This window comes from Pezoporus wallicus, unplaced genomic scaffold (genome assembly GCF_028554395.1).
Source record: "Pezoporus wallicus isolate ANWC-B61680 ecotype Strahan unplaced genomic scaffold, APGP_CSIRO_Pwel_v1 contig_3952, whole genome shotgun sequence".
Taxonomy (NCBI): Eukaryota; Metazoa; Chordata; class Aves; order Psittaciformes; family Psittacidae; genus Pezoporus; species Pezoporus wallicus.
This window is the reverse complement of record NW_026635034.1, coordinates 5,400,250-5,412,905: the sequence shown is the minus strand read 5'-3', so window position 1 is coordinate 5,412,905 and position 12,656 is coordinate 5,400,250. Positions and strand designations below refer to the sequence as shown.

Here is a 12,656-nt window from a genome sequence, read left to right as displayed (position 1 = left end):
TTTGACACAGTCACAGCTAAAGATGCCTCCACTGAATAAATTCAGCAGGTAAGTAGCTTCCTATTTACAGTACACCCTGATCGACCCTGCTTGAATATGGTGTGTCTCCAAACAGCAACAGGTTGACTACAGAGAATGGTGAGTTTAAAGTCTGTTCAGTACTGCACGGTTATCAGAGTTATTTGATCGTAGCAATACATGCCAGACTTCTGGATGAAATCCTTCATCTATTAATTTCCTGGCAAGATTCCTCAGTCCAGCCTCATAAGCTTCCATGGGGAAAACTTTCTGTCCATGGCTTCTAAAAAACTTGCTTCATGACTCCTAATTTACTTCTATTTTTAACACATCATTCCAATTTTTAACCTTCTTTAGATTCTGAAGATTGTTCCGATATTTTGGTGGGGGTTTTGTTGTTTTTTTGTTTTTTTTTTTCTTTTTCCTCCATGTCATGTGGGTTACACAGGGATAAAAGGATCACTGGCCTTCAGCCAGAGCTGCAGTCTCCTTCCAGCTGGTTCCACCACACTGTGCCATGCCACCCAGGGCTGCATGGAAGACGGGCCTCCTGCGGTGTCTCGCTGGCCTCGCACGGAGGTGTGACCAGCATGGCCGCACCACAGCCCGTCCTAAGTGGGCGAGTCCCATCTTTAGGTAAGAGAACAGCAGATCCCTTGCCCTGGCTCCCTGCCGGTTGTGAAGGCCGGAGGCGGCTGCCTGCGGCCTAGTGGCTGTGGCTGTGGCTGCGGCTGCTGCCTGAGACGAGGCCCTGTGTTACCAGCTGCCCGGGGGAGCCACGCTTCAGTCACCGCGGCCCTGGCCTACCCTGCACGGATAACCCGAGCCCTGCCTCCCTCTCCGCTCCGTTAAGCGAGCCGAGTTTACCCGGCCGGCCGGGGTGAGGCCGCGGCCCCTCAGGTGAGGAGGCGGTGCTACCGGCATCGGCCCACGGGGGCGGTGCGTACGGAGGCCTCATAGGAGGCATCCGAGCGGTGGCTCCTCCTTCCCGGGCATGGACTACGCGGCGCTCGCCGAGGCGGCTGCCGAGAAGATGGGGTTCTACCGGCAGGACCCCAGTGGCTGGCGGGGCTGCCGGCGCACGGTGAGCGGGCGGTGCGGTTGCGGAGGGGCGGGGGGCTGACCCGGCCCGGCGGCTGAAAGCTTCCCGTTTCCGCAGAGCGAGGTTTCGGTGTCATGGAGACCCTCCGCGGAGTTTGATGGCAATGTGTGAGTACGCCCGGCGCCCCGCGTTTGGGTCCCGAAGTGCCGTGGTGCGGGATCGCGCCATGCGCTGCTGCCGCGGGTGTTTGAGGCCGGGGAGGGTAGAGCAGCGAGGTTGGGATTCATTTCATCCCACCGCAGGTACAGGGGAGAGGGGATCCTGCCTGCCAGCCCCGTGGATGTCTGGGAATGTATAAAGCCGGTGGCCGGAGGGCTCAGGACCAAGTGGGACCAAAACGTGAAGGACTTTGAGGTCATCGAAGTCATCAGTGATGTAAGTTCCTTAAAAAACGTGCTGGTGTGATAGTGCAGCATGGGGTTCAGGAGCGCTGGGCCCTGCACAGACCTTCCTGGCGTGCAGCCTGTGTTAAATTCAGGGCAGTCGAAATGCTTCCAGAAGTTGTGCAGCCTCTGTCTGGATCAGTCTGGTGATACTGGGGTTAGAGATCTTTTTTTCTTTTACTTCTATGTAAATTGTATATATTCGCTTAACAATTGTCTTGTCTTTCTGAAAAGAGCAGCTAATATATTCTTGGCTAAATACTGCAGGCATAAAATATGTGTTTAACATTAAATATTCCTGCACTACACTGTTGTTACTTATCTTAGCTTTTCAACATCCCTTGTGGTAGCTGACCTTAATCAACCTGGAAGCAATGTGTTAGCGCTCTGGTTTTCTCCATTAACCTGTCCTTCATCAGCACACCATAGTGCCTTTTAGCTGTGTCAATTTGAGTTTGTTCAACAAAGGGTGTAACAGAACCCTTTGGTACAGTTTAGAAAGCATATGTGAGAGAGTACCAGAAAATACTGGTTTTTTTTTCTGCTGTGCTTTTGAAAGCATCAACTGACATACCTCTGTTTTGTGATTTTCAGGCTGTCTCTGTATGCAGAACCACGACACCTTCAGCTTTCATGAGGGTTATTTCACCAAGAGAATTTGTGGATGTGGTACTGATGAAGCAATTTGAAGATGGGACGATGCTATCTGCTGGTAAGACGCTTGTGTTTGCAACGTGTTCACAATATGTTAGGAGATAACCGGCAGGTACCAGAGATCAATATAAAATAAAAAATAAGTAACATATTGTTCTGTAGATGTTGATCTGATCAACGTATTTTATCAGAAGATAAAGTATTAGTGGTCTATCTACACTGTTGTTCTTGGAGTCTATAAGTCATCTTAATGTTCAGATAATGATATTGTTGGTCTGTGTTTTCTTCTCTTGCTATGATTTTGAGATTGAATAAGTATTTAATTTACTATAAAACAGGTGTGTGTGTTTGTGTGTGTATGGTTTTGTTGTTGTTGTTTTAAGAATTTGCAAGCTTTCTAAAAGGAGTCCCATTTTAGCCTAAATCCTGTTTTTTAAATTTTTCTGCACTGCCTCTAGTTGGTGAAGTCATTGAATAAATGTACCACTCCTGTATGTTGAAATAATTGTTCTTATGCAACTAAATAGTTTTGATATTTAAAGGTCTGCCACTTCATGGAAGGGTGTTTATTTGTTTCACTTTCATCCTGTTTAACTGTTACAAGTGAGTGCTTTTATTGCCCCATTGTTCAGCTGTCCCATTTTCCCATCCTGTTCAGGAATGCCTTGCCAGGAATTTATATACTTGGTAGAGTGCAGCTTCTCAGTAGTCAAGTGGCATGGCATACTTCTGTGTCATGGATTTGTTGGAAGTACTTGAATGACCTCTCAAGAAAAGCAGTGCCCTGAAACCACATGGATTCAATGAAACTCCCTCAAAGTGTCTTAATGCTTACTTCAGAGCTCAGTAATAATTGCTTCTAAATTAAACACTTCTTTGATTTCCCCATTCCATAGCCTCTTCTGACCGCTTTTATGACACAGCCCCATGCTGAAAAGGTTCTACTTCCATTCTTAAAAATATTCTCATATAGCGAGTTTGCTTCTCAGCTGGGGCTTTGAGTACCAAGGACTCTTTTCATCATCTTCTGGGAAAATGACACTTCTCTTGAATGCTTTTTCTTATAGCAACCAATGTGGAACACCCGCTGTGTCCTCCTAGACCAAATTTTGTGAGAGGTTTGAATTATCCCTGTGGCTGTTTCTGTATACCTCTTCCAGGGTAAGCAGCAATCTATTTGAATGTTACATATTCTAAAGCCCTTCTTATCCGTTGTGTGATGTGTGTATATGGCCACATGTGATCTGTAGCCTCTTGGCAATGGCATGTTTCTGTTTTCCTTTGACTGGTAATCGTTATGACTGAGTGCCCTTTTTGTTCTCTTTTTTTTGTCCAATGAATATTAGTCTGTCCTCATTTCCTAGAGGGAAGTCTTTGATGTTACAGGATCCATCATCACAGTAGGATTCCCCCTGACCTCTTAAGCAGAGATTCAGCAGAACATAGAAATACGGCCTTAATTTTTGGCAAATGAGTATCTGGTTGTTTATTACATTGCCATAATTCATAAACAGTCATGAACCTAATTTAGGGCCTAGTTTAACTGTAATTCGACTTGTGGGGATAGTCACATTCATTGAAATTTGGAATAAATGTCTGTTGTTTGCTTAAAAAAAGTACTTAGAAATATGTATAATCAGACAATAGATAAAAAGCCATTGTAAATTTCTTAATGATCTTAAACCCCTGGCTATAAAAATCACTTTTATTGTCTTTGCAGGGAACCAGACAGGACTCAACTCCTCAGTTTCTTTCAGACTGATCTTGGTGGCTATCTTCCCCAAACGGTGGTGGATTCCTTCTTTCCAGCTAGCATAGCTGGATTTTACAGTAACCTGACCAAAGCTGTTAAGCAGTTAAAAGCATGATGAGACCAATTGCTGACCTCACCAGCTGAGGGTACGGAAAAACCTGGCAGCTTGAGGGTAGAAATAGGAAGTTGGCCTACAGGACTTTCTACCAGCAAAGATATTAGGAAAAGTGAAAGGGGAGCAATGAACTTTAAAACCAGTGTTTTCTATCTGTCTATGCAAAGCAATGTATTCTTTTCTAATACTATATCCTTCATTTTCGTAGAGAAATACCACACCAGAGGCTGGAAGAATCCTGGAGGCAGCACTGGTGGCTGTCTGCAGGGAGCTAATGCATGTATTGGATCTGTTCTTGGCCACACTTTGTCAGTGTCTGTGAGGAGGAGCATTGCTAAAATCCACTTAGCGCTACAGCATTAGCTTGGTGTAGGTCAGCCTGTTTTGTCTCTGAAGCTCCTGTGGAACAGTGGTCCTTCCCCAAAAGAAGAGGTAGCTCTTTTGCTGCCAGCCCATTTAGACCTGCTAAGATGCTTCAATGGGTCCAAGCCAGCAAATGGTAAAAGCCAGAACAAATTGGATTGTTGGAGGATCCTACTTGTTTGTTCCAGTAGACTTCAGTACTATTAGTAAATATGCCTTAAGTGTTTTTTTTTTTTTAATAAATCAAAGTCTAGCCGTGCAAATGAATTTGTAGGTCAGTGGGTTGGTAAATAGACCCTGTTCCTTTCTCCCCTCTGTACCAAAACCAGTGATTTCTGCAATGTTATGAAACAAACTGCACTGACATGGTGTCAGTAAATAGAGGATTAAGCACTTTACTTGCCATTTTTTAAACTGCACTTGACCATTTTTAACTGCACTTGAACATTTTTTGTTCACTTGTGGTGAGAGGTTGTAACGGGTAAATAATCTTTTCTATAGCTTTGTCTTGACAGGCCATGAGGATGTTGCTTTTTTTCTAAGACTGGTTTGCCTGACAGCAGTCTTGGGAAATCAGCTCCTGATCTTGTGTCCAGCGATGGGTCTAGCTTTTGAAAATACTTATGGTGCTGGTTATGGCAGGAATGTCAGATGTTATTGTGTATTATGTATGATTACAAAAGGAAAACTAATTGCCAAATTAGGAATTTAAGTACAGGTTGTGATTTTAATGCTGTAACTCAATAATCAACAAGGTTAATGTGCTCTGCTTTCTGTCCTAGTATTTACTTTATATTTAGTATAGGACATGGACTTGCACACAGTCTTCCACTGTGAATCTCACTCTATGGAATCGATTTTAAAGTGAAACAATTTTTAGTCTCCTTTGTATACAAAGATGTAAAAACTTGTATGCATGTGATGAAATAAATATTTTTTTGCTACATCCTACTGTTTTTCCTGGGTCATCCTTTAAAATGGTTCCCCACCATTGCCCATCAAGGAAACCTAAGAGCCACCTAGACCTCCAGTATCTCTCTGAACTGAAAGGAATGAAAGGGAAAAGCCTTCACTTCCATTTACACTCCCGAAGAGCTGTAGGTAAAGGTGTTTTGGCGATAATCCTTTCTCCTCCCAGCTTCTTTGTGCTTTTGTAGTCCTAATTTCCAATTGCTGCTTTCTGTACTTAAGATGACTAACAAATTCACTGATGAGATTTGGGCCCTGATATTACAGAGGCTGATACACATTTATCTAAATGTGCTAAAGTCATTAGGCATGAAGTGCAATATCTCAGCAAAAAGTTCAAGAAGCAGAGCTCAGGCCTCCACTCATTATTTCTGCAAGTAAACCTTTTGCAAACAGGTTTTTTTATTAGCTATGTATCATACAGTTAATGTTTTTTTATTGCTCTGAGCAGTAAAGGTGATAGATGAGGCTCTTTCTTGGAATAAGTTAAGAATCCCTTTTCTACATGCTCAAAATTTTCTACCCAGAAGGAAGTAAAAGTCCTTAACATTCAGCCCTCTGGCCTGCCAAACTGGAGATGAAAATGTGTTGGCAAAGCTCATCTCGTAAGATCTTGGAGGATTCACCAGTGAGACACACTGCCTGTCAAACAGCATGTTTTCACTTCTTTTGATCTTGGCAGATGCCAGGAAATGCAGAGGCATACAAAAACTGAAGAACTTTGGACATGAAGTGAGAACATCACCTCTGGAAAAAAACGAGTTCAAACCTGTCATGGTGGGTGTATGTAATTTCTTAAATTGATGGTATTAAATGGCTGATTCAGGTGAGGACACCTTCAGCAGATGGCATTGAAGTAATTAAGGCACTCTGTGCCATGGGTGTAACTAGTCTAGTCTCTCTCGTTACAGTCATGCAGCTGACAAAAAGTGCATTTTATGAGAAATAGCATTACCAGTGCTGAAGAGTTCACACTTTTCTGTACAGATTCTATAATCCTATCGGATATACAGAAATCCTTTCTGTACAGTTTTTCTATATTGGTGGTATGGGCAAGTGGTTAAAAAAATCTTAGAATCTTTTATATGCACCTTAGGCCTTAGACTTAGTTAAGCCTAAACCAATAATGCAGATAAAGTCAAATACAAGAAATTCTACCCAAAAAAAAAAAAATATTCAGAGAGTTTTATGTATGTACCAGTTAAAAAAAAAATGCATAAAAAGATTCCCTTTCACATTTCTCCTCTTTTGGTTGCTAACCAATTCATAGAAATCTTGCTTTGAGAATTGTTTGGATTGTTTTTGGAAAAGAACTCAATTGGGAAAGGGTGTGGAAGTGTGGTGCAGATGGCTTGTCAAGAATGTTCTTTCAAGGATTAACATAGAGCTGACTTGTGAGGAAAGGCCAGAGCAAGTCATATGCGTAGATGCAACTAATACCTTCTGCTGTCTACCCTACTTCCCTTTCAGTTGTTGTTTCTATGACATTGTGTTAAGTGCACGGAAAATAGTTTCTGAACTCCTACAGCTTATGGTTTGGTGAAATTAAGTAACTGAAGAAGGGTGCGACAAATTCCCAGCTACAGGAAGGTAAAAGGCCAGGAACAACAGTGCAGCGATCTGGCTTTCAACCATCTAGGCACTACTTCTATCCTGATGGAGCATCTCTCCCTTTGGTGAATTAGGTCAGAGAAGAGCAAATGCGTGCACAGGACCATCTTGCCATAGACAAACATGCTGCTTCTGGCAGAATTCCATTTGCCGCTTAGGCAGCAACTGCCAAAATGCTCATAGCAGCGTTTGAAGCATAGGCTTGTCTCCAAGTTATTTAGTATCTCCAGAACAAACATTTGGATTCAGAACTTCTAATTCCCTAATATTCTCACTGGTACTTTTCCTTACAAAATTAACACAAAGACATTTTAAAAAAATGTCTGGTTAGAAGGTAAGACTTGCTTCTAAATGGCTTTGTTACTTTCTTGCTGTAGTCCTTGGAGACCTCTGGCCAGAGGATGGTTAGGAAAAGCTTCCCTGTATTGCTCTCAGCTTCCTGCTGCACCCTTGCAATACCCTGAGACACTCCTTTCCTGCCTACCCCATGTTTGCCTGCTGATATCTTTCTCAACTGCTAGTAAAAAATTACCTTGAAGGTTTTGGCTGTCCTGGATGTTCTATCGTTTAAATAGAAAAGCTGGAGTTTTCTACGACACACTGTCATTTTGACACACAGAATTGCATCCCCCTTTCTCTGCCCTCTGCAGTCTGTAAGGTAGCGTTGAGATGTAGGCTTGTAGACGTATTTCTTCCTCCTTGGAAGGTAAGGCAGGGTGCAAGACTTGTAAAGTAGGACTGAAAACTTAGCACAGAATGAGCTTCCAATATTTAAGTTAATGGCTTTAAACAGGAGAGTAGTATAGATGACACGTATTTTATTACAACCAGTATATTATTAATAAAGTAATTTTGTAATTCTGTACTTAAACATCTCTTTCTTAATGTTGAAATAAGAATCATGCACATCTTGTGCACATCTTAGTTTATCTCAGGCAGTTTGCTCTGTAACTGGCAGCAAGATCATGTGTACTTTTCATGTGCAGTTTTGGAGTATCTTACTGTGCTAGCCAAATGGCTGCAAGTAATAAAATCCTTTTTTCTGTTTGTAATATTGGCAGTAGTCTAGTTTCCTCCTCTTACAAAGTTTTGGATGAGTTGGTGGTAACAGAGCTTGGATTCTTCCTCTTGATGATAGCTGTGATGGGCCCATCAGGTAATGCCTTGATTATATTCCATGCTTCAAAACGAGTGAGTCCTTGAATGGCAGTTGTGTGCACTTGTAACAGCTCATCCCCAGGCTGGACAGGGCTGCTTTGTTCTAATGCAGTCCCTGGAGAAAGAAAATTACTTTCCTTTAATTCTTTGTGTGGGAGAGACTTTGATGTATCTTTCACTTATTAAGGACAACCAGCATGTTTGGTGTACACCACCTGGTCTCAGCAGGCAATGAATTACTGGCACTGCACAGGATAATGCTGCATTTCCAAAAAAATGTCATTTCCGTGGGTATAAATCAGCAGTCAGTTATGAACTGTGCAGGTTTGCATCAGCTAAGGACTTGCCATGTACACATTTAAGTGTATTTACCTTTAAATATCCTGTTGATGATGATGGGTTTATCTCCATGAATAGATCCTTTCCCTCCTTCCAGGCTAAATCCTAAACCGGCAGGTGTTTTTTCTAGAGTTACAGTGCAGATTGTATGTTCAGTTGCTAGAAACAAATGGAATGTTAGCAGATGGGCACTACACAGTCTGAAAAGCTAAAACATCTGTTACAAAAAATGAACTTCAGTTTTGTTTACAAAGGCACCATAAACTGCCAAATGAAAGAGAAAACTATAACTTTTAATTCCTCTTTTTACTATTATAAGGCCCCCTGGGAAGCTGGGGAGATAAATTTGTGTTTGAATTTGTGGCAGCGGAAATACAAAGATGAAAGCTGGTGGCATTTGCTAAAATGAAAAAAAAACATGTTCAATGAACAAAATTTAAGGTAAACATACTGGATGTTAGTTATGAAATTGTAATATACACTACAAAGATGTTAATGTTTGTAAAAGATGCAGTATGTAAATAAAGGCACAGACCTCTAGAGAAAATCCACAAAAAAATATCAGAAGAACGTGAAAGGTTTTGCAAATATCTGACCTTGTGTGCTTCAGGTACACAAACAATAGCACATTGCTTGTTCAAACCAAAATTCTCTTTCATAAAATCTTGTAAACTAGAATCTAATAATATTAAATAATCTCTGTTCACACAGTTGTCATTATACCTTCACTTAGATGTATTACTACAATGATAATCTTTTTACGTCTACAGAAAGGCATAGAGAGGATCACACTCGTTTATTTTACTCTAGAAATCCATTAATTCTTTTGCTTTCCAACAAAGTTACTCCAAATGTCTGTTCAGGAATGTTTTATTAACCATGCTGTCTTCAATCATGGCTCTCAAATTAACTCAGCTGAGCTATGAACACCCGAATTTCAGGTAATGAGGAAACATTTAGCAGGTGGGGGGCTGCAAGGCAATGCCACTGGACTTACCAGACTCTGGTGATGCATCACTTGCTACTGAAGTTGCACTAGAGTTGATTGAAGCATTGAGATTTTCTCCATCTTTAGCTTTTCTAGTGACAACAACAGCTTGTCTGGGTTGTCGAGCCTGTCGCATGATTGCTGAAGCATCATTGTGAGTCACACCTTTAAGAGACTTTCCATTAATGGATAGTACTTCATCTCCTTTCTGAATAGTTCCTTCCTGAGATGCTAGTCCATTGGGAAACACTTTGTGAACCTGTTGAAGAGTCCAGTCACCACACATGCACCCAAGGAAAGAGGGAGAAAAAAAGGACAAACCACTAAAACAGGTAATAGTTTTCACAATGTGCATTTTGCATTCTTTGCCAGGAGCAAGTTGCTTCTAGCATGTTTCAGGACTGAGGACTGAAATAATTTGTACAGAGTTCTCCTGCACACAGCCCTCCTCAAGCAGCTAGGCAATCTGTTTAGCCCATTTTATCAAGTGGCCAAAGCCTTGCTGTCCATGATATGTACCTTGCTTATGCTACTTCCTGTCCTTGCTGCTCTGCCAGTGGGAGGTAGAAGGCGTGAAGGTAGTCTCTAGCCTCCAGACCCCTTAAATGACTACATGCTTATCTCATTCCTCCTGACCACTCAGTCTTCTATAAACATGTGAATAAGATGTTGGTTACTTCCTGCTGAGGGCTGTGTATTGTCCTGCCTTGAATTTCAGACCTCTTGGGGAGTATGGTGCCTGAAAAACAGGACACCACTGACAGTCAGCTGGAAAGGGAAGCTCTGCGCAGCAGTCTTATTTTCACCCATCTGAGACTATGATTCTGACTCTTATCAGTACAGCAGCCTACTTTGATTGTGCCAAAAGCCAGCCTCTGTAGTAGAAAACCAGTAAGTTGTGTATTTTTAGAGGGAGTTGTTGGTTTTAGAGTATTTGTAAAGAAAGATGCTACTTACTGTTATCACTTTGTTTTCTAGATCAATGCCTCCTGCCAGGCTGAATCCAAGCCCGGTATCATCTTCTTTGTGCAAAATTGTAACGTGGATATCATCAAATTCCTAGGTAAAGAAAGAAATAAAGTCAAAAACTTTCCAATATGTCAATATGAGTGGGAAATCTGCATATTTCCTTTTTGTCTGTTGTGCATTTTATAATGAGACTTAGCGGCACAAGCTTAATACTGAGATGAATAGTATTCAATTTGGATCAAATTTACCTATCAATTACCTAGTTTACAAAACTCTATTCTGTGTCTAAAATTGTTCTGATTTGTTAAACAGGCTATCAGTTGGATCTGGGCCATTAGTTGAATTATAATAAAGAATATAGATATGTACTGTAGAAATAGAAAATAATACTGAATCGTGTTAGAGAACCTTTTCATTGAAAAAATGGGAAAAGAATTTAGCACATAACTCACATTGATACAAGTGTCAGAGCTTAAAAATTGCTTCTTGTTCTTATTTTTATTTTTTAACAATATTCTGCTGATAGGTAGATTAAGCTGTCCCAAAAATGAGTTTGTATAGGGTGACCACTCCCATTTAACCTAGTTGCTGAAGGAAACGTGGCTTTTTTGACCACAATTTCACAATCATGTTCAGTATATGAGCAACTGTAATTGCATTTTTGATATTGTGTCTTGTTTACTTCCATGATTAAATCCACTGGCCAGCTGCAACCAGGCAGAAGGTACGTGCTGCTCAGTGTTTATCCTGACAATTCCATGAAAACAAGCAACTTGATATGGAAAGCTAATTTCCCATTGAGGGCAACATTGCAACATAGCTTTACTGCTAATAGGATCAAAAACGCTAACATGGGAAGTTGATAAACAACACAAATTGATACAAAACTTGGCTTTCAGAAATTCTGCTTGTCAAACTGCTTTTTGATTGCAGCATACTAGCAAACCTTGATGCAGTCAGTAAGAATTTTGTCTCCAACATGAGAATATGTCTGCCTCATCTTCTGACAGGCAGACATGAATTCTCTACCCATGCTCCATGCAGTACGGACACAAACCAGGACTGACCTGGGAGGCATGCCACTGCAGTTAACCCAAGAGGCAAACAGTGTTATCTTAGGCTCATTGGTGCATTAATGCAGATATGCTGCTTTTGCACAGCTTGGAGTGTCTTATCACAGCAAACACATAGCTGCCAGCAGAAGATGAACTATTTTCCATGTAGAGTTCTGGGTGTTGTCTGCTTTTTCTTTCAGTGTAAGCAGTCTTCAAAAGTCTTTACAGTTCTGGAATGCATATTTTTTAATTTGATTTTGACTTATTCTGAGCTTTATTGCAGTTTTAGATTAATCCACTAAGACTAAAGGTTGCTCAGTATCCTATAAATTGATGCATTGGGTGTCTCAGACTAGCAACCCAAATAAAAAGAAAAATCTCAAAAATATCAATGTCTACTTCTGCATACGCTGACCTTATCCACTGAATAAGTGTTATTTTGTTAATTAAATGGGTATTACTCTTGCTTAGTTATCTTTGAAGAGTTCAAGTTTTTGATTGAGTTAAATGTTTCTGCTGATACATATTGAGATGACTGTTTTATTTGTTATAATATCAAGTTGTGAAGATTAACCTGGAGAATTCACTGCACAGCTTTCTGAAAATCATGCACAAAACCAAAAAGTAGATTTACCTTTAAGGTGGCTTCGTCTAGTGATTTGACTTCCTCTATCAGCTTTGCTAATTCTTCAGGGGAAAGCAGAGAGATGACAGACTGCCCTGACACACCGGATGCTTGAGGTGAGCCATGTTCCTGTTTCTCTTCCTTGTTCTCATTGTCTGCTAGGCTCACAGTATATTCTCTCAACTCAGAGAGGCTGTTGCATTGTGACAAGAATAAAAAAGAAACATCGAGTTATGAAAGAATATATACAAAAGCATAGCACAGATAATTTTGAAGCAGTCATCTTTTGATCTTATTACCACTTAACTGGGGTGGTAGCTCCCATAATACATACTTTAAATGCAATACGAATATAAATTAATCACATTAGCATGTTAACAAAAGTAGGATACATCACATAAAAGAGTAGGAATAATCTATTAGCTGCAGGCAAAACCAGAGTTAAATCTCCTTTATTATGGAGATGCTAGAAATATTCCAGTTTACATAGGAGGAGGTTTAACCTATACACGTGTTTATATAGTACAAATTAAAACCAGTGTAACAGTCATGTG

The 12,656-nt window shown here is 40.8% G+C and overlaps 2 protein-coding genes across 5 annotated transcripts in view; one reads left to right on the top strand and one right to left on the bottom strand.

The window, feature by feature from the left end:
• Positions 1 to 976: 976 nt before the first annotated feature.
• Positions 977 to 5,334, top strand: STARD5 (StAR related lipid transfer domain containing 5). Its single transcript, XM_057428842.1, has 6 exons — positions 977 to 1,102; positions 1,178 to 1,227; positions 1,363 to 1,495; positions 2,098 to 2,215; positions 3,225 to 3,318; positions 3,878 to 5,334. Exons 1-6 carry the CDS (start codon positions 1,013 to 1,015, stop codon positions 4,023 to 4,025), a joined length of 633 nt encoding a protein of 210 aa, XP_057284825.1. The 5' UTR covers positions 977 to 1,012; the 3' UTR covers positions 4,026 to 5,334.
• A 2,432-nt stretch (positions 5,335 to 7,766) lies between these two features.
• The window catches only part of IL16 (interleukin 16), a 31,627-nt gene continuing 26,737 nt past the window's right edge, over positions 7,767 to 12,656 (bottom strand). For 3 of the 4 annotated variants that reach the window (XM_057428468.1, XM_057428553.1, XM_057428630.1), the window contains 5 exons: positions 12,112 to 12,295; positions 10,411 to 10,512; positions 9,463 to 9,712; positions 8,499 to 8,624; positions 7,767 to 8,241 (listed from right to left, as the gene is read on the bottom strand). In XM_057428468.1, the coding sequence (XP_057284451.1) occupies positions 8,048 to 8,241; positions 8,499 to 8,624; positions 9,463 to 9,712; positions 10,411 to 10,512; positions 12,112 to 12,295 (856 nt within the window). In that variant the 3' untranslated portion in view covers positions 7,767 to 8,047. Of the gene's footprint in view, positions 8,242 to 8,498; positions 8,625 to 9,462; positions 9,713 to 10,410; positions 10,513 to 12,111; positions 12,296 to 12,656 lie in introns of those variants that run through there. The other variant, XM_057428716.1, reaches the window with a different exon arrangement.

Excerpts from the sequence above, each read along its gene's own strand:
- STARD5 (XM_057428842.1), top strand. The coding sequence starts at position 1,013 with ATGGACTACGCGGCGCTCGCCGAGGCGGCTGCCGAGAAGATGGGGTTC. Across the intron at positions 2,216-3,224 it reads TGGGACGATGCTATCTGCTG|CAACCAATGTGGAACACCCG; the intron begins GTAAGACGCTTG and ends TTTTTCTTATAG. Across the intron at positions 3,319-3,877 it reads TTCTGTATACCTCTTCCAGG|GGAACCAGACAGGACTCAAC; the intron begins GTAAGCAGCAAT and ends TTGTCTTTGCAG.